General features: G+C 36.4%; 1 protein-coding gene across 1 annotated transcript; it reads left to right on the top strand.

The window, feature by feature from the left end:
* The first annotated feature begins 1,261 nt into the window (after positions 1–1,261).
* Positions 1,262–13,075, top strand: cradd (CARD and death domain containing adaptor protein). The gene is made up of 2 exons (XM_079454511.1): positions 1,262–1,823; positions 12,123–13,075. Exons 1-2 carry the CDS (start codon positions 1,514–1,516, stop codon positions 12,416–12,418), a joined length of 606 nt encoding a protein of 201 aa, XP_079310637.1. The 5' UTR covers positions 1,262–1,513; the 3' UTR covers positions 12,419–13,075.
* Positions 13,076–22,451: the final 9,376 nt, after the last annotated feature.

The following is a 22,451-nucleotide window of genomic DNA, read 5'->3' as shown; positions in this document are numbered from 1 at the left end:
CACGACAGTTTAGAAGAGGTTGCTGTTGGAACTAGCACACACAATCTGCACTCCGAAAGAAACTCAACAAATAACATTTACAAGACTGTGATTGGCACATTGTATTCTGTCTGATAAAGACAAGCCTGATCTTACATTTGCAATGCAAGTCATGCTTCACCAAAGCACATGTGAGATCCTTTGTAGCACAAAAGAAGATAATATCTAAACTTTGAATTTAGGTATGCAGGTGTGGTGCCATATTTAAACCCACATGGGCATAATCCAGAACAAAGTGAGATAATCAAGAGATATCACCAGGAAATAAAACTGGTGATAACTATGAACTTAACTGACAAAAAATAAGTTTGTCACTCAGTGGCAGACAGATTTTTTGCATGCAATGATTGAAACAGAACAGGGAATGTTTTCACAAATATCCATGTCCTTAATAGGCACTGTAGGTCTTTGTTAGTTAAAAAAATAATGAATTATCTGAGGGGAAAATCCTTGCTTACAGATTTTAAATGGCTTAGTGTATGACATGCTGGATGGAAAGAAAGGCCTTTACATCATATTATGCCATGTTACAAATGTAATGAATAGAAAATAGAGGAGATTATGTGAGGACACAGCAACATTGTTGAAGTCTGAACAACGCAAAGGGCAGGGACCCTGAATTAGACATGCAAATAAATAAACAAAGAGGATTTACATCCATCCATAAATCCATCTTTTTGTAGCTCACAGGTGCCATGATAACCACGTAATCTTCTTTTCCTGGATCTAGTTTTGCTCTGGAAAACAATAACTGAACCAACTGGAAAGAATGATGATACATCTATCTTTTAGAAAATAAAATAAATTGCTGAACATTAAAACAAAATAAACCATTGAACGGTCGCCATTGTTTAGTGTCACTTTGTTTGTAAATCAAACCATACACTTTGTTTTGTTGTAACCATACATTTAGGGTTGAATTTCTAGTTAACCATAGTAAACACATTTATGTATGACATTTGTAGAAAAATATGGTTATACAAGTAAGTTTTTTACAAGTAAAAAACGTCAAAATAAAGGAAAACTCCACCAAATGATTGAATATTACGATTTGGATTAACTAAACCTATATTATAATCTACGAAATTAGACTGATGTTGGCTACAAATAATATATTAAACTAGAGCAATATTTCACAAACAATAATACGCATTTATACCATTAAGGAACACTGACAGATGCGGAACAATAATGTTCCAAATATTCGTTCCGCCTGCCCTTTGTTTCCAGCCGGGAGAGGAAACTGTGGCATGACGCGGAAAAGTCATTTGTAGTGCACAAACGCGTCTTGTGTTATGTTTCTGTCATAAATATTTATATTGTTTTACACACACTAATTTATGGTTATTTACAAACAATAGTTTATGGCGGGTTAAGCATTTGTTTTTGTTTACGGTTTGTTTAGAAACAATCCTCATCGGCCAAACTGTTTTGGTCAACAATCAACAGATTTCGGCTCTTTTATTGGTCAAAGATGGACCCCAAACATAAATCGTTGCTTCGTTCTCAGCGGCTGCAGTTGGCCGATGAGATTTTAGTGGAGGAGACGATAGTTCAGTATTTATATCAGGAGGACATCTTAACGCAGAGCCATTTAGAGGAAATTCAGTGCGAGTCATCTAACAGGAGGAAAGTGTTGAAGCTGCTGGATATTCTACCCACGCGCGGCTCGCGCGCTTTCCATCATTTTATCAAATCTCTAGAGAAAGAGTTTAGCTGGATCAAAGACTCTTTACTGCGACTGTGTGATGAAGAAGACAGCGAGCCTCCTCCACCCTTCACAGGTGACCCGCCGTGTGCTTGTGTGAGAGAGATGTGCGAGTCGAGCTGAAGTTATGCTTCGACACACCTTGGATTTACGATTTTCCCACCTCAAACTCGGAAGAAACGTCTGGATTAAGTAACATTTGGTATTTAAGTAACGTTAAAGATACATTGAAACAACACATTTCATGATAATAGGATATTAGGTAATTAATAACATTTAAAGCATTGAAGAACATTGCCTTTCCAAAAATGATTTCCGGTTTGAGGTGGGAACTATCCTAAATCCGAGGTCTCAAACGCTTAGTTAGGGGATAAAAGCCACTATAAATATATGGTAGGTACTTCAGTATTTACTGTTGTAAAATTTGTATTGTAATTATACTGTATTATAGTAGAAAATTATAGTTGTATACTGAAATATTCTGTAGTATTACCAATTGTTAATTTTTGTATACTTTAGTTTTCTATAGTAGTGTAGTATACTAAATAGTTCAAAAACACGAGTGTCTTAAAATTTTTGCAATAGTAAAAGCTAATAGTATACAAAAGAATTTTTTCATGTAATGTGTTATATTGAAATGTTACTACAGTTAGCTGACAAAACCTTAATAAAACTTTCAATAATTTTTGTATGGTTTTATAAGGATTCAATAACTAAATGCAAATTGACCTAAATTTTGATTTCTACCATTAAAAATGGGAACAGGTCTACAATTTGTATATAGGGCCATACTGGGATCGACACATCTCTGAGATTGAACAATACACCGTAGGGCCTTATAAATGTAGAATATAAATGATTATAAATTCATTGAATATATAACGATTAATGAAGGGACATTTAATCCGAAAAAAATCAGTTTTTATTTGTTTTCTGTGGAACACAAAATAGATTTTCAGAAATCTGTGGTTCTGTCCCATGCAGTGGAAGTCAATGTCAATGTGTTGCCAGTGTTGTTTGGTGACCAACATACTTCCAAATATCTTCTTTTGTGGTCTGCAGAAGGAAGTCAAACAGGCTTGGAATGACATGAGTGCGAATAAATCATGACAGAATAAAAAATGCAAACTTTGGAAAAAGAACATAGTCAAGAGATTTTCCACTTTTTTGGAAATCTTAATCCATGGTATTTAATATTAATCCATAGTATATACAATTTTTAAGTACTAATCTATAAAAAAATAGCTTTATCAAAATGGTTAGCTCAGGAAGTTTCCATTTGGTTGATTTGACACAGAATGACCCTTATTTACGGGAATATTTTTATGTTAACATAAAAACAACATTTCTGCAGAGTAATTTCTTGTTTTATCTGGACTCCTGTCAGCAAGTCAAGTTCATGGGCCCTTCGCAAGTTGCCTCCTTGAGTACCAAATCAAAAACACTAAAATTTAAAGTGTTCGGAATCATTTGGAAATTTCCTTTTTAATACTTAATTTATTCAATTACTTGTGACATACTCAGACATCATGCAGCGCGCAGGCGATGACATGCACATAATGTTATGATGCATATTTACATATGGCCATGGTTTCAAAACGAAGCTATCCGTCTGTGGCGGAAAACAATGGCGACAACGTGAGGCAAAAGAAGGCGGCGGCATGTGTTTTTGTAATATTTCAAAGTGTTGCCGAATTATGCAAGTAGGCCTACAGATTTACAAATTCAGTATGTCCACTGGCATACAGTTGCTTTGACTGTAGACGTTGGATAGTCGTGAATTTCCGGACTGTCTGCAAAGTTACATACACATTAATATTCAATATTCAATGTAGCATTTACAGGGAAAGACTTACAGTCTCAAAAGCAGCTGTACAATGTCCATGTGAGTCTCCGCTATAATGCACACCACTGTATTTCGTTTGCCCATGATAATATGACATTTTTCTGTCATCACATTTAGAGAATATCCTAATATGCTTAGCTTTCTTGAGTAAACTATATTTATCACGTTTCATTTTTGATAATCCCTCACTTGATAGATAAAAAGATAGAATTGAATGCATGTGAATCCATAATGTGAATTTAATCTTACTAAAGTTTTTTGTCTTTCAGTTTTTATTCATTTAAGTGTTTTAATTTTACAATCTTACAGTTTACAGTTATGCTTATCTAATTTAAACTATTATGACAAGGACCCCTCACAAAGGTTTGCATAGAGCCCCCAGACGTCTAGGATCGGCAATGGCTGTCTTGATGTTCACTAAACTATTATTATCATAATTATTAAGGACTATAACAACAATTCTCTTTTGTAAAAACTCACTTATTAAATAATACAGAAATAGACTTAATAACATTATTATTAGTCATTTAAAAGCATTCGTCCAATTTTTAGGTGTGTCTCTAAAACCGTTTCACCTAACTTCATAAGCTGTATAATAATAAAACCATTCATCTTCTCATTCAGTTATGCTGATTGGATTGTTAAATTATAAATGCTATAATTGCTGTTTTTTTTATAATCCCCAACGCTAAACCCTTTGTTACCAATTCTAGTCATTGAAGCAGAAGACTTGAATCAAATGTACATAAACCATAGCAAATTTCCATGTGACTTGGACTGGAAAAACCAAGCCTTTGCATACAGTCAGTGACATGAATTATTTACATGCACACCAGCCTATAGTCGAAACTACAGTTTTTTGCACTTTGCCGAATGAAACAAAGCTAAAGCTAACAGAAGATACATTTTTTATATCTCAGCTGCTGTTTTGCTGAAAGTGGGCATATAATGTGTTTATGATTTGTGTTTTTTTAGAACTAACATCCCCCACAGTCACATTCTCCCCTTTATAGTGTGTAGTCCAAACCCCCGCCCTCTTAAAAAACAGTACGAAAGAGAGGTAAAAAAAAGGGCTGGAGTTGTGTTTTGAATCTCTCAAGGCTAGGCAGGCTTGGTACGCTGCCCTGGTTTTCCATGAAAGCAGCATTAATTCTTGGCACAGGCGCTGAGGCTCTGCACTCTTGCCGAGCATCCTCCTTTCTAGGAAAAATATAATCAAAGCCGTTTGTTGGCCCCTCTGCCTCCTGTCTCCAGTTACTGAGCTAAAGATTTTATTGACTTACTGTGGTTCAGATAATGATAAATTGGGGAATGGGGTGGGGTTAGAGAAAGTGAGAGAGGGAATAAAAGAAATGTGCGGGGGGGGGGGCGAATTTCTAGGAAGTCGAGGACAAGCATTACTCTGAGCAAACATTCTTCGCACTTACCGTATCTCGTTGTTTAAATTTAAGACTCTTCTTAGCTTAATAGGATCTAAATTCTTTCCATTTAGAGGCCTTTTGCGCCCACAGACTTTCACAGCGCTTTGTTTTGCGTTTCAAGTTTTAAATTTGTTCCTTGTGAATTTCGATCTTGACAGCAATGTCATTATGTCGGCATGGAAACGTGTTTTTCTAGTTCGCTTTTAATCTCCGTCATTTTGACAGGCCCCTAAACTGCAGCGTCACGGGGACGTTAATGAAAACACGTGTTGTGGTTGTGTTAAACAAAGCTCAATCCTTAACAAGCCTATTTGCGCTGATAGGCATCTTACTACCTGCTTTACTGATTCTGTATTAGACAATTGAGAACACGACTTCCCCATTTGTCAAACCAATTTGCAAACATGTAGGTCGTGTTGATTTACATGTTTATGTTTCAGATTCTGGCTTTAGGTTTATCTATGGAAATTTGTCTAAAGAGATGCACACATGTTGTCACAATGCTTACACCTGAAGTAGTACCTCAATGTGTTTTGTGACTAGCTTCTGGAAATAAATTTGATCTATACTTCCACTATAGCAAAAGGATAGAGACGGACGATAGATCATATTTTATGTAATGTATTTACATTGTAATATTTTATAAAGTATATTCAGATTGGTTTAGCTGAAAATAAGAAATTAAGTGATTTTGTAAATATTGGGCTGATACTGATAGACAATATTCAGAGTGATATCTGCCAATAACGATGCTGTTATGGATAGTATGATGGTTATATAATTCATATAATGACTATTCATATTGAACATCAAACTAGTGATGTTTCTTAACATTTTCTATACACATAGCACAAATTCGTTGCATTCTCCTGTTTTCCTCTTTTGATTGACAGGATATACCGGCCCTTATCATTGGCAGTTTTTAAACTTCATTTTCAGTTTTTTAAAATATTGATTATTGGCCAATATTTGGGGCATCTATATATTTTACTGTGTTTTGCGGTTTGCACTTTACAGTATTCACATGACATTCACATGATTGTGTGGTCAAAATACTTCAACAGTATTTCCTTTATTTTACAGTATTCACATGACATTCACATGACTGTGTGGTCAAAATACTTCAACAGTAGTTCCTTTATTTGAAATGGCTTCAGATATCTTTTCCAAATACATAAATATTAGACATTGTCAGAATGCTGAAAAACATGTTAACATCAACAGTATACCAAACAGCCTGTTTTTCGTTGTTGTGGAATCTCACCTTTCCAAACTGGCTTGTAAAGTACCTTGATCACAAAGAGAACTAAAAATCATACAGATTTATTCTATTCTCCATTAAAAGAGAGAGCCAGTTCCACACAACCCATATGAAATCACCCTGATCGGTAACCTGTGTCCACCAGACATCCTCGGAGCAAGCTGATTTTAGTGTCATTTATTTGCACAGCTGTATTTGCGCCGTCCTATAGCTTCAGGTCAATCCCCTACGCGTTATTACTAGTGCAGTATATTGCCAGCCAGCTGCCGATTCATTTCAGATATTTTACATTGTTCTGTATGTTTACTTTAACCATGTTAACTCATGTCACCCGCAAAGACTATGAAAGACTTCAAGAACTGAAGCAGATATGCAGAACAACATTTTAATCTGACGTTTTATGGCAGTATATCCAGCATTTACAATTCAGTTTCTTTATAGAACATCATTTTCTGTCTGTTTTTTGGCCGCATCAGAACTTGGTGAAGTTATAGTTTACCCAAAAATGAAAATGATCAATTCATAGTGACGCCTAATAAAAGCATCATAAAGTAGTTCATACAGTAAATGGCATGCTATATTTCAAGTTTTCAAAATATAAAATAAAATTATAGTTGTTTTCACATATATTATCTTTCATTTTTGGTCCTTTGTTGAGCATGACAGCCACTGGTTGCTATGAACTGTTATTGCGTGGCAAGAGAAGAAATAACTTTCGTGTTGAACCAAAAAATACTCACATTGGAAACATACTGATTTTGTAAGTAGATAATGATTGTGTTTTCATGCAAAAGACAAGTGGATATCTGTCAAAAATCTGCTTTTAAAAGAATGTGTTTTCATGTGTTAACATGCAGATCAATAAACCGGCTTCGTGGAAAAATGTGCTTACATGGGATTTTAAGATTTGTCAGAAGTTGTATTTTTGTGTCTTCTCCTTTAAAAAAATTCATGATTCGAGAGCAGACTTTTATGCATAATTTGCTAATATTTCTAAAATATGTAGTATATAATACATCATATATTTCTATGTAAATATCCTCGTGAGACTCGCACAGGTGGGCGGAGAGGCTTTTAATAATTTTCTCTTGAAACAATCCAATGCAGTGCTGCTCATGTGTTTTTGTTGGAACCTCACATTCATTCTCCTCCTCCCTTTTCCCCGCCCATTTCTAGTACAGTCTGATTTCCAGGAACATTGGCTTGAGGAGAGTCTTCCTGTCAAAATGTGGAAGCTCTGAGGCGCCGTGCAGTTCCAGCTGGCCCATAAAATGCAAATTTGATTTCTGAGTTTGCCGCATCTGTTAGGAATCTTATTTATGTGATGAAAGACGAAAAGCAAAAGCACAGAATGACGTACAGTTATGGTGTGTGTTAATGGGAGGTCAGATATTTAATATTTTAAGAATAACATTCTTTTCTCATTTAATCATCCACATGTTCATACACAATATAATGCGATTTTTGTTCCCATTCATTTTACCGTTTAAAGTTAAAGGAATTGTTCACTTTCAACATAGATTTTCATGATGATTTACTCACCTCATCCAAGATGTTTAGGTATTTTTTTCTTTGCAGAACCGAGCAAGGCGAACATTTGTGTTTATAAAGCATATACATGTAAACATTTTTAGAAAATGGTTTAAAGCGCTTTGAAGCTGCACTGAAACTGTAATTTTGACCTTCAACTGTTTGGTGTCCATTGAAGATCACTTAATGGAGAATAATCCTGGAATGTTTTCATCAAAAACCTTAATTTCGTTTCGACTAAAGAAAAAAATACATAAACATCTTGGATGACAAGAGGGGTGAGTAAATTATCTTGAAAATGTATGTTGAAAGTAAACAATTCCTTTAAGTTAAACTCAGAGCTGTACCTATTGGTATTTGTGTCCAAAGCCAAGAGTCACAGGGTCTTTTAAGGACACAGAAGCAATGTCATCAGTTTTTCCTAGACATCCATTTCAACAGGATAGGGATTATTTCTGTTTTGCATTTTGTTTTTTGTTATTTGTTAACACATCTGTAGGCCATGTTGCAAAGCTTAATATAAAAGAACAACATGGTTTTAAGAGAAAATCGTCACCCATAGAACTGTTCTGAACCAACCCATTCAGCCTCTCACCTCATAGAATTGCTGAAATCAGATATAAAATTTCCTTTCGATTATATGATTACATGTATGACAACGTATAGACAAAATGTATAGAAAACCACTATAGTTATAGATGATATAGACTGTAGTCATTGATATGAATATAGATTTCAATAGCACCAAAATGTATTTAATCGCCCTCAAGTTGTTCCAAATTTGAAAATATTGAATCGCCCTCAAGTTGTTCCAAAATTGTAAATTTTTTTAACTTGATCTTTCTCAGTGTTCATCTGAACAAATCAATTCATGCAGATTTGAAACAACTTAAGGGTAAGTAAACGATGACATAAATTTTAGTTTTGGGTGAACTGTTCCTTTAAGTAATAAACTAAAGTAACGTTTCAGTTATGCGATTCTCACAATCTGTCTACATATCCAGCATCTGTACTGAGTTTAAAGCTTAATGTCCTCAATGTACCCTGGTCTGCCTCCATCTCGGTTGGAAACAGAAGTGGACATTGTACTATTCATGTCACTATGAAAGACAATCTGATGCACATAATGGGTTAGACCTTCAAAGCCTACAGGTTCACATTAGGATGATGATTGTATCTTTCGTGGATGGAAACCTCTTTGTTTGGGTCTCAGAATAAACATAAAATGTTACTCTCTCTTTTTAAATTCAGACAAATGAGCAACTGCTTGGGTATATTGGGAGATTTCGTGGAATTTTCCGGAGATATGGCTCGCTTTTCCCTAGAGGCTCGTGTGGGCGGTTCACTAAAACCCGCCCCAAAATTTACGAATTCGCTTTTTCTGGAGAGAGAAACATAGAGAGGGCTGTTTTAGGAAATTCTATCACACACACACAGAGCTACCGAAGCACATACAGATACACTTGCTCGGGTCTGTGTTTTTATTAACTTCTTTCGGATCCTTCATATTTACAGCATCCTTACAAAAAGACGTTAAATTAATTTAGTTAAGATTTCGTACACTGTCAGGCCTCCAGACTGCGACAGACACATTGCTTGAGGAAGGTCACGTAGAGGAGGTAAATACAGAGAGTTGAGGACTGATATCATCCCCACTGGCACATCAAGAATCTAGCTGACATCAGACATCTAATAAAATGCATAAACATTAACACATTCAAATGTATTCACATGCATGCAAACTTAACCTTAGACCGACATTGATAAAGTTATGGACATAACTTAACCACGTTTGACCATATCTATCAGTATACATCAGAAGTTTTATCAGGCAATATTCCGTTATGTGAACAAGTATGACAATCATATTAAACAGAGACAGTGAATAAAGAAATGACGTTGAAATAAATTAATAATTTGAGTTTGTGACACTTAAACACATCCTCTTAAGATTTGATGCCAAAACTTTGTATTTTAAGTAATGTTTGTTAAATTTTGGTGACTTGATTTTTGAAATTAATGACAATATTAGGGTTTTCAGTGCCATGTGCTTAACGCCTCTATGCACACATTTCTATAAACAGACTTGCTTAACAACTTGGGTTTTATTATCCTTACACCATCTTCAGGGAACCGACCCCCTCAGATCATCAAGAGTTCTGCATTCTCTTCGTTCTTTAAAGAGTGCACTCTGTTCCCTCCAACAGCATAGAGTTAAGTGTCCACATGTAGACATGGAGATTGAGCCTGGAACGCTCTATCCTATGAAAAATAATTCCCAGAAGGTTGAGCATGTTTTTTGCAGAGCACCCCACTTGTTTCTATCTTTCTCTCTTTGAAAATGTTCAAACTTCGGCATCTTTTTGTTCTTTTTCATTCTACTGTATGTACCACCACCTTTATGCAGATAAAGAATTAGCACAGATAATCCTGTTTTTGCTCTGTTGACTGTTTAACAGTCTTATCACATGTTTGCTAAACCAGCACTAGCTGTTTTAAATCCTTTGTTGTATTTGCTATTGTTGTTGATGGTTGGTGCACCTCAACACTAATCTTTTTTGTCTCTGAGGTTTAGAAGCCCTAGAAAGGTTAAAAACCTGTTAAAAATCCTTCACAGAAGAAGTGTTAAGCTGCTCCTACTATTTAAGTGTCTCAAAATGTAGATTTAGAGGACATTTCTGTTAGAGGTTCTTGAATATTCTTTTGCGGTAAAAGGCTGTCACAACAGCCACAGAAAGCTCAGAAAACCTTACGCACGAGTGCTACCACTTGACACAATAAGTACGTAAAGTAAATAACATTTATAGACAGCCCGGTCTTAGCTCTGACTACTGCATTCTGCCCGTCTCAAATAAGACGATATATATAATGTGCCTGCTGGCTGGAGTTTAATGTCATCATCCCAGTAGATGTCGCTCTCCAACTTCTTATGGTGAGAAACAAAGTCGTTTTTTACAATCTAGGTTAAAATCTCATGCCTGTGCGACCTCTGTGAAATAATTTAGACACTGCTGTTTGACATTATGCTGTTTTAAATTACATAAAAGTATTATAAGTTCTGTTTAAAAGCTTTCAAGCTAACTTGGTAATGCCTAACTAATGGGATCAAGCGGCGAACCAGAAGTCTTGTGCATCAGCCCTACGCCATACAATAGGCATAATGGGTAATTTCGCGCATCCCGAAAAAGGTGGATAGAAAATATGTTCAAACAGGTTTCCCAAACACTGCCCCTTTTTGTCATTAATAGGACTGAAAAATGTGCAGGCTGGTAAAGATGCGCAAAAAGCAGCACTGTAAAATTTTGGAAAATGAACTTACTAATGGAGAACGTATTGACGCTAACTTCTGGTCTGTGTTCGGTTATAATATAACAATGGATTTTATGTTTAATTTAAAGCAATATGGATTTTATATATTTTTTTATTATATATTCATTATATTAAATAAAATTCAAACTACTAAACAGTTATAGATTCTTTACGGAGGTCTACCAGAAGTTAAGAATGTAGGTTAAGCCAAATAATGGTTGTGTTGTTGCCGCTAAAGCTGTCTAATAGTCGCTGCTACTAAGCCAAAATGGCGGAAGGTGGTCTTCATGTCATGAAGACTTTGTTCTAACTACCTTTCCAAGTGTGTTAGTGAAACATTAAAAACAGGTCCTAGATATAGAGAGTTGTTTTTCATGGATGAGTGTGGCCACTCCTGTCACCTCACCACAGAAATCAATGGACGTCCTTGATTTTGTGAAGAATCTGGGAACACTCAAAACAAACCTTCAAACTGACCTTTGCTCCATTCATCCCCACTGCTCAAATAAAGCCCATCTTTATTCTCACCGGACAAAAACAATGACGTGTCTTTTACGCTGGGCAGACAGAAAAGATTGGATGTTGAGGTCACCACCTCCTAAATCATTTGGGTATTTGACTAAAAAGGTTGTTGAGTCATTAACTAGGTTTTCTGCTTCTTGTTTTCTTTCTTCCAATATTAATAACTTTCATTTAAATACGTATTTATAGTTTATTTGCTGTAATATGTAAGTATATAATTCAATCTGAATAGCTAGAATTGAGATCAAAAACATGTTGTAAAAACAAATCATGTAGACATTATTATTATTTTATTTTTGTTCTTTTTTACAGTAACTATTGCTAAATGAATGTAAAGCTGCATTTGCAATGCAATACAGGCTACATACATTTTTTCCTTGCACCATTTCCCCAAATAATGGTATCTGTTTGTATCATGATTATTTTAGTACAGTATGCAGAATAGCGAATGTCTGACTCATAATTCAATTTCATCTTCGTTTTCAGTTCAATGTGGCATTCCTGACCACATCCTTTCGACAGTCCCAACCACACAGCATCTGAACCATCTGGCTGCATGTTTTGGTCCCGAGTGGAAGTCGGTCCTGCTGGACCTGGGCCTTTCCTCGGCTGATCTGTATCGCTGCTGTGCCGACCACCCCCTTTCGATTCAGAGCCAGGTGCTGGCGGGTCTTGTGATGTGGACGCAGAGATACGGAAGAAAGGCCACGGTGCAACGGCTGCTCCAGAGCCTGCAGGCCGCAGATGTTCCACCATCTGTCCTTCAACAGGTGTTTGTGTGATGACACATCGCAAGTAGCATTTGAGACTTTTTTGTAAAAAACAGAATTTTTAAGAATCTAATGACGACTCTGTTGTTTTTTAATGTTAAAATTATTTCTAGCTGCGATTTATGTGCAGGGATAACTATACATTAGCCAGTCATAGTTTTATCTTAACCAATGGCATGATGTCGTTTTCGACAAATCATTTGAACTCGTTTGACCTCTTCCGTTTCTGGGGTTAAATTGATTGAAAATATTGATAATGATTTTTGAAAATATTTTAATTAAAGTTGAATAACAATAGATTTACATCAAGTTATTAAAAAAACTCATGTTTTTGTAAACAACACCATTTCAGATAACATCTGTACTGGAGTAGTCAAGGTGCCAATATTTGCACAGCGCTAATGTCTGTCTGTCTGGCAAAGTATCTGTCTGTGTGTATTTTATGTTGGCAACACTATAAATAATGGCTCGTATGGGCAACTGATCTTATTTTTACCGGATATATTTTAATGTCTTTTGGCTAAACGCTCTGGTATCTCAGGAACTAAAACAAAAATGGGATTTGGAAGGGCGTAGACTTGGCCAGAGACACTAACATACAAGAATTCCATGTAACTTGGAGTGCGGATTAATCATAATAATGTGTGCATTAATAATGTAACGTTGTGTATTTGGTCTTGTTTTTGGCATGTGTTTTTAAAGTTGTAATCGACTTACTTACGTATCGAAAGAAAAGTAAGATAGTCTATTAAGATAAAAATAATTAGGGCCGTTAAATGATTTATCCCGATAAATCGCATTCAGAATACTGAATGTCTGTGTACTGTGCCCATTAATTTTGAATTTATAAACAAACAGAGATACAAGGTAACAGGACATATTTAGGATATATATGATTTAACAATAATTTAAATAATATTTAATAATAATAGATTTTTTATTTTTATAGTCTTCTTAAATATATGCACGTATGAGTATGTTTTTGTAAATAGAAAATGTATATACACAGTACAAATTTACCAAATGCTATTTATATTTTTACACAGTGTATCACTAACGTTTTCCAAATAATAGATCACCAATTTTTAATAACCCAGCCTCCTGCATCAGTTTTTTTCTAACAGCTGCAGTTTTTCCCCTCCATCTGTCACTGGCTGTTTTTATTCATTGATGTTTACATAAAGTGCAATCAATATTTACAGATCAGGTGTGTGTGTAATATGACACAGGTCATTTCCTAATTGCTCACTTATTAATCCAATGTGTGTTTGTGTGGTTAATAGTACATGTCATCATTCTTAACATGGCTGGGTTTAAGGGTGAGGAAGGGCTTGCCCTCTAGATTGTGCGTGTATATAATCAACAGATGCATGGTTAGGGGCATTTTCCATGATTGAGGACCTGCCTGAGAAAGTGTCCAACCAACATTTCTGCCTCAAAAAGACGCATTACTCTGCGTATTGTGCGAATATGGTCTTGTTTTGGTCACGTTTGTTTTTTATCATTTTGCTTTATCGTCTGGGTGGTAATAGTGCCAGGACCTGAGACTTTGAATGCCTTCCTAGAAATTGAGTTTACTTTGATATATAATTGACTTACCTAGTTAAATATAAATGGCCATCAACAGCGTCCATCGTCCCTGAGGTGAACGGATAATGTCACAACTATGACGTCATTAAGACCCTCTCGCGCTTTTAAACCGATAACACGCGTGTTGACCCGCCAGCAGTGTTTTTATGTAAGTAAAAGCATCACCTCTTTCTTTCTTTTGAATGTCTGTAAGATTTGACTGTTAATTTACAAAACACCCACAAAGAAAGATCTCACTAACACACACCTGACACTCTGAGTTCCCCGCTTCCAGGGAAGGGTTTGAAATTCAGATTAGCATGTTTTTCTGTGCCGGACTTCTCAGAAATTCACAGGGTATTGTAATTTCTAACGCCAGATGGGACGGTTAAAATGTTTTGCATGCGGTGCACAACCACATCAGCCCCCATTAAAGCATTTTTGGGCAGATAAAAATGCCTCATGGGCATAAATGTTTGGTGGGAAAACTTTAGAGTAGCTCTTCGACTAACAATGTGTCGTCGTCCGTTAAATTATAGCAGTGGTCACCACCTTTCCTTAACTCTAGAGGAATATTTATACTTTAGGGATGTTGTAAGTGGTATGACTGGGCAGTGGCGCAAAAAGTGGGTATGCGCTATATGCGGCGCATAGGGGCACCATGGGGGGCGCCAACGCGATGGTTTTAAAAATGTGAAATAATAGTTATATACATTTTTATAAAATTTATATAAGTTATTGTATATATAAAAAGTTATATACATTTAAGGGGACTAACAGGCTAGGCGGCACCGGTGCCCTCATAAGATTCCATCATATAATTTATTTAGACATAGAAAGGTAATATCGCGAGTGGGCGGGGCGCCGTGAGTTACGTTAAGTACGCAGTAACGTCAGTGAGTTGTCGTTGAAATTTGAATTTGAAAAAGATGGATAAACCAAAAAAGCCTTCGGGGGCTAAAAATAGAAAAAGAAAGATGGAAAAAGGATACGGCCTGTCAAGGAATGCGACAGCAGCTAAATACGTGGATGGTGAAAGGTAACAGGTTAGATTTAAAATGTGACGTCTATTCTTGCAAATACAATATTCATGTTAACAGACTAACGTTAGCTAGCGAGCTTGCTGAGCACCCGACCGTGGAATCATGAATAGATTTGCTACCAAACTTGGAGGCTTGCAAATATAAATATTGACTGGCAAGTGTATGCTAGCTTAATGCAAAATAATGTTGCTGCTGATATCTACATTTATATTTTGGTTAAACCCTATTGTACCAATGCCATGCATGAAATATCTCAATTTTATTAAAGTAAAATAAGAACCGGTAAATATAAGTGAGCATGCACAATAAATGACTAGAAGCTGGAAAACATTCCTTATGCAATAAGGCTGGTTTATCGTGGATTTTATTTACCATTAGCTTCATGTTAGCTCAGCTGTGCTGTCAGACATACAGGCTGCTTTACATCTGCTGGGTGACATGGAACCTGTTATCAGGGCCACATCTCTCCTTCTTTAAAGATCTGTGCTATATGTGTATGCAAAATTCAGGGTTCGGTTCGATACGATACACTTGTGTCACGTTTCGGTACGGATCGGTACGTTTTAAATACGGCAAAAAGAAAGAAATGGCAGAAAAATTTCCATGAATACATTTTTATATATTTGTGTTCATATACCATATAATTATGGTAGGCTTACAGTAGCTGTCTGATATACTTTTAAAATAAACCTTTATTATTTCAAGCCCATACATGATGATGTCTGGCACACTTTTTTATTTGGGGGGGCGCCAAAATAGTTTCTGCATACCCCCCTAACACTGAGTAGTTGCGCCCCTGTGACTGGGTCCTCGACGATGGTTGACGTGATTTTTGATGCTGTAGAATTTTGTACACTATGGGTTCTTTGTGAATTGGCATGTGGGATGCCCAACTCAAGGAATGATGGTTTACAGATTTAGAAGTTATGACTTAAGAAGAATATTAGACTTCAATTCATGATGTTAACTAGACACCGTTGGCTGTTGCAAAACATCTTTTCTTCCAGCTTAAGGAACTGTGCTTGCTAAGGTATTTGCTGGGGTCTTCGAGCAGGAATTCACAAAGTCCTTGATTCGAATGTTGATAATATGAATATGTGGAAATTGTGGCCTCTCCGCACATCCTACCCCAGGAGTCAGGAGACAGTCAGCACTGCGTTGATATAGCATAAAGAGCTGGGAAAAGCTTTTAAAGCAACATACATTTCCACTTACTGTAACTCTAAAGGAAATTCTGGTGAGTCAGAGTTCCACACCTTCACAGCCGGGTGCCTCTCTTATCACTTCCTGATCCTGTTTACATGCTTTTTATTGGTTCTTCAGATTAGTAAAGCATAAAGATTGGTGCTGAAGGTGACAGTCTCCTACTGGACCTTGTTACAGTCTGTTGCATCGTCGAGTGACCTGAAGTTTGCATGTATTATCTATTCATGTGGATTAAAATGTCTTTCCCATAGTATAAGGAAAGGATTTGAAAAGAAATGTAATAAATGCAAACTGTTCACAACCTAAATGACGTTCACATTTTTACACGTTTCACATCATTCTTGAAGTACAAAAAGTAACTTCAAGCTATTTAAAGCGCACTACGTTGGATTGGCCTCTTTGTTGCCATCTCAGTTTGTAAAAGCTACTGCAGGTGATGTTTGGAGGTATTTTACATTTACATTTAGTCATTTGGCAGACGCTTTTATCCAAAGCGACTTACAGATGAGGAAGATTTTCTTACGTTAGTTGTGATTCTGCGTTTCTGTGTTTGAGATTAAAACAAAAAAAATGTATTAAAAAATTAAAGATCGCAAAAAAATCTGAGCTTAATAACAAAATTATTTGTATTGCGTGCAAATCTTTGTGCTGTCTTTTTTTGCGGAACGACAAATATTGCTCTCTTTTCTGCTGTCTTTTTTGCGGGTTTAAAACTTTTGGTTGCGAGTTGAAAACGTTTGCTTGCGAGTGAAGCTGTATCTCAGTGGGCGGTCTCTACCCAATACCACAATATGATCACGCCCACTATGTTTTCCCCCTGCCGCCAGTCTGACAGAAGAGCGATTTTCCAGCAGAAATGGAGAACAAAATTTAGTTATCTTACCCAGTATACGTAAACGAACTGTTTTCCGCCATTTCTGCTGGAAACTGATCATATTGTCACTTCAATCGGGAATGACCAATAGAAAAAGTCCTTTCATCTTGGTGGGTAGAGACCGCCCACTGAGATACAGCTTCACTGGCAAAAAAAAAATCCAAATCGCAAGCAAAAGTTTTCAACTCGCAGCCAAATGTTTTAAACCCGCAAAAAGACAGTAGAAAAGAGAGCAATATTTGTTCCACAAAAAAAGAAAGCCAGAAAGAGAGCAATATTTGTAGTTTCATGATGAAAGGTTTTTGAAGTGCACAAAGAAAAAGAAAACATTTCAAAGATTTGTATGCAATGCAAATGATTTGTTATCAATCTCAGATTTTTTTGCCTTCTTCACAGAATTTTTGATTGCATAAAAAGACACAAAAAACATATATTTCCATACCTTCCGTTTGTGCCTGAAGTCTCCAGTTTTGTTATCTCTCATGGAACCTCCTGTAATGCGAACCAGACAGAAGATCCCACGCAGGTCTTAAATGCTGACAAGTATGGTCATAAATCGTTGTACATCATACAACTATATATACTATATGCAAAGCCTTGCCATCATATCCGGGATAAAAGTCTGTAAATTTGAGTAAAATCACAGTCTTCACTTATCCGTGCTAATTTACGCCACATGAAATACAGATCTGGGGACTCGGGGACTGTACCCATCTGTATTAACACAACAAGGGACCTATACGGTTTTTCTATTGAAATATTGAAATGTCTTACCTGTTCAGAAGAAATAAAGTCATGCCTGCATCCGTTTGAAATCCTTTCAGATCACAGAGCTCACGCCACCTTTGAAATGCCTTGCCAATATGAATTCTTGTTTTCGCACAAGTCCAATCACATTCACTTTTTCTTTGTAAACAGTCATCAGTTCACAACATATAGACGAAAGACACCAAATAAGGATCTCCGGAAAACGTCCGACAGGGCAAATTACAAACCATTATTACAAGCTTTCCGTGGTGAATCCCGCAAGGGTGTCACAGTTTTAAACACTGTTCTTTCATGTACTTGCTCAATAGTTGGTTTTAGCTAATTTTTACTCAAAATAACTTACGGACTGCCACTTTAAGTTTCTTCCATCCAACACAAATGGATGTAAAGTTCTGTAAAATTGACAGTGTTTTTAGTAAATAATTATTGTTATTAATAAAGTAATTAAATAATACAAAAATGCATTTCTGCATCTTGCGACAGGTTTTCCAGATGGAAATGCTATGTAATGTTTACATTCAAGTCTTTGGCAGATTCCTTCATCCAACAAATTCGAATGTTTGGAATTATTAGAATGTGGGAATTTAACCCATGGTCTTGAAACTTCTAGCGTTCAGTAGCCTATGTGTAGCCTAATGTCACCAAAAAATACTGTTCATATTTACATTCAACATATACTGTATATGCATACACGTATACATACATTATACCACATTATTCCGTGCCATGTTCAACATTTGAAGTACAATTGTAATTGCAAGGTTATCAAAATCCCTCATAAATGATCATTTAACAAATATGTGTGAATAGTGAAGCCCAATAATGTCATAATGTAATGGAATGAATCCTAAAATCCAAACACCTGAATCATCCAAACCGAGCCGCAGTAAAACATGATTTATTGCGTTGGTTTACAGTACCCGACAGCCATAATTGTAGGCCACTCAAGGCAGATAAAGAAAAAGACATAAATCTGAAGAGACACCTCCTAGTTATGTAATCTGTGGACATGTTAGTTGCCAGACACTCACACATTCACACAATATCCAGAAATGTCAGGGTTTAGGGACGCAGTCTCATAGGATCGTTTACCGGCCCTTAAGCGCTAACACGTACTCTCACACTAACACACGCGCAAAGGATATGAATGCCGGACCCCACCCGCTTATTACTGTGAAAGCAAAAACAATAAAAGGATAAGAATAATAGGACATGAGTAAGAGGGGAGGAGTCGGCAACTGCAGACACAACGACAAGGAAACAAAGGAGGTCCGTCAGTCTGAATCAACACAAAAATGTGTATTGATCTGAATGTAGGCCTACGTTTGTCTTTGAAGTCTTAAGATATTTAAACTGGTTAGTACAGAGACATTGTCTCACAATGATATAAAAAAAATCAAATAAGAGTTTTACATCTGTTCTCAAAGAAATCACGCTCAGTCAACAGAAACAAAGAGTTAACATGATGTCATGAGTCATTACCGATTTCACAGTCATTGTAGCCTGTATCAGTTTTTTCTGTTTAGACCGCAGGCACGTTTGATAGAGGGCAATGTTGGTTGGCATAGCAACAATGCAAACTTAAGCAATAAATACATCGCCACTAATGATGTTTTTCACAAGCGCAAATGCAAACCATTACATTTGTCGCAGACAACAGAGTCGAAAAACAATGTTGCAACTCTGTCACACAACTAGGCCACTGGCAGGAGTATCCTTGCATGCCCTGCGTCGCTTTGAATAAAAGAGGCCAAATGTAAAAAAAGTACAAATCTGAAGACCCACAAATAATCGTAATATATCGTAAAAGATTTATTTTCTTTTTCAACGTCATGCATAACAAATCTCATATAATCCGGGATTGTTTATGGTTTGGTTTTACAAGCAGGCCTATCTTTGGGGCTTGTTGGGGTTTGCAGTGTATTGGCCTACTTAGTGATGACTGGATTTTAAAACTGGATTTTTATTTAAGATCTGATAAGGATTAGTCTCGCATAGCACAAAAAATATCTGTTGCTTTTCGCAGCTTGAAGACAGTTTAACATGCGTATCATGTAAATAATTAACGGGTGTGTCGTCTGGGACTTAATACGGATTAGCCTTTTTGCAACCAAACCAAATTACAAAATAGATTACAGTTAACCTAAATGACCCTTGTGATTGAATCTGATGCGGAAAAAAACAACAGTAATATAATATTTTGATAAATACACATACGCATTAAACTGCCATTCTATTTTAAAAACATCACAAGCAATTTACAGGGTAGAGCACAAGTCGTAAAACTGGCATATGCCAGTCTAAATCTATAGCTCAGACTCTTGTGTACCGCAGCTGTTGGTTAGACTTTGAGATATAAATTAACAGTCTAGTATTGGGCGTTCAGCGTCTGGTCTCAGTGGCAGCCGGCGCGATTATTAGCAAAGGCAAAGTGATTCATTGGAAGGAGTTTATGTTGTTTTAGGTTCCCTTCTGCCCATTTCAAAAATATTGTGGTGTCTCGGTGGTATATACACTCTTTGTGCCATTTTTGGTTCCAGAAAGAACCCTTCAGTCGAAGGTTGTTTAGACGTTTTCTTCTCACCTTCTTATAATCTGCAGAAAAATGTTGTTTAATTGAAAGGTTCTTTATGGAACTATTTAGAAAAAAAGGTTATCTATGGCATAGTGAAGAACCTTTATTTTTAAGAGTGTATGGTGATATTCACGGTCCGTTAGTACTATTGTGTTGAACATATTCATAAATGATTTAAGGTACGTCATTATAATAAATCTGGGTCTAGCTATACTTGTTTTGTAAGTAGAAGCTTTGTTTCTAATCTAGTGTTTGGTCAAAAAGGGGAAAAACAAAGCTGTTGGGTTAAATTAACCAAGAACATTTTTATGTCTGACCCAACCATGGATTGTAAATAATCCAGCCTTTTTTAGAGTATATTTTCTAAGGGTTCTTTTATTAACTTAATAACAATAGCATAACAAATTGCATTTATTTCAAAATAATCACATTTCTAAAAAACCTAAATTGTTCTTAAACAGAGATCATGTGTCTTTTGGACAACCTGAAAAATGACAGGTCATGAAGAATACACAAAAAATAGTGTGTTATATTCAACCCATGGTTGGGTCAAAAAGGGACAAACCCAATCATTGCATGGTCGTTTCAGCCCCAAATGCTGGGTCGTCAGATAAACTGTTTTGTATGTGTGTGTGTGTGTGTGTGTGTCCTGCGATTGACATTTATTTATCAGATTTCCTCTTATCCAAGTGGTTGTAGCACAGTGTTACTCTGTGTTCTCGCAGCCATGAGCTGAGACACGCAACACAAGCAAACAAGCTGATAATAAAGCACCATATGTCCAGAAAAGATCCCAGCTTGACGGGAGCGGTGCAAGCAGCTCCTTCATGCCAACACGAGCAGATGTATGTGTTGGCTGTCAGTGTTTGAGATGAAGGCAACAACAGTGCGCTTATTCTTAAAGACTTCAGACTGGATCCTCATGCCTGCCCCAATCGCAACACACGAAGGAAGCTTTCAAGATTGAAAGCTGGGTCAGTACTGAGCTTAATAATAATGCACAGCGGTTAACCATTTGAGGCTATTTTTAACTGAGGAGAAGGAAAACAGGTGAACATGAAGCAGACGGAGTCACGTGAGATCTTTATATGAAAATTCTGTGCAGCTCTTACATTGAATGACATGTAGCATTCTATTTATATTTTCACCACAGCAAGAGCTGTGCTTATCCCCGATTTGGATGTTTCTCTTTTATAAATCAACTTCATTGTGTCCGATTGAAGCCGTGTAGAATGAATCAAATACTATTTATTTCACACCGAAATGCTTTTCTGGGTACCAGCTACAATAGATGTGTTCCCAGAAGGGCATCTGCCTTCCCGTTAGCACCACACACTGAGAGTGTCTCCTTTCATGGTCTAAGGAGATGAGAGTAGAGAGGAATTTCTTTGGGATTACCTACAGTACAGCAGACTTCCCAGAATTCCACACACTAGGAAATGGGCTTCTTGGAAGTGGTGATTAAAACGAGAGGGCGCAACGCCAGACAAGCAGGATCACCACCAGCAGCTCCTCCCCCCTGCTGATGCACAGACTCTCTTTACACCTCGCTCTCGCTTTCTCTCTCTTATTATTATTTTTACCATTATTTTCTCTCAATATGCTTAATGATTCAAAGACGGTAGCTAATGCACTCATCATTGAATATCTTTATATGGTCTATAGGCATTATTATGTTGGATTACCAGTAGACGAACCGTTACTTACATGCAACAAATAGTTTATTTAATAAAATTATAATATAATTAAATATTAATATAAATGAGTATGAATAGAATTTAAATATAGCCTAATATAAATAGTGATTTTATCAGGCACTAGCCAGACCAATCAACAACCAGAACGGAAGTTAACTTCGGAAAGTGTAAAAAAAGTTATTTTTGGGGTTTAACTGACCCCATGGGGTCTTTTGTATGTCTTGCTTCGGCTTGTTAGTCACATTTGGAATCAAACTTAAACATTACATTTTCAATCTATAGAAACTTACCTTACAAATGGTTGTATTTAATT

This window comes from Barbatula barbatula (assembly GCF_947034865.1).
Source record: "Barbatula barbatula genome assembly, chromosome: 4".
Classification (NCBI taxonomy): Eukaryota; Metazoa; Chordata; class Actinopteri; order Cypriniformes; family Nemacheilidae; genus Barbatula; species Barbatula barbatula.
This window is presented reverse-complemented; position numbering and strand designations above follow the sequence as displayed.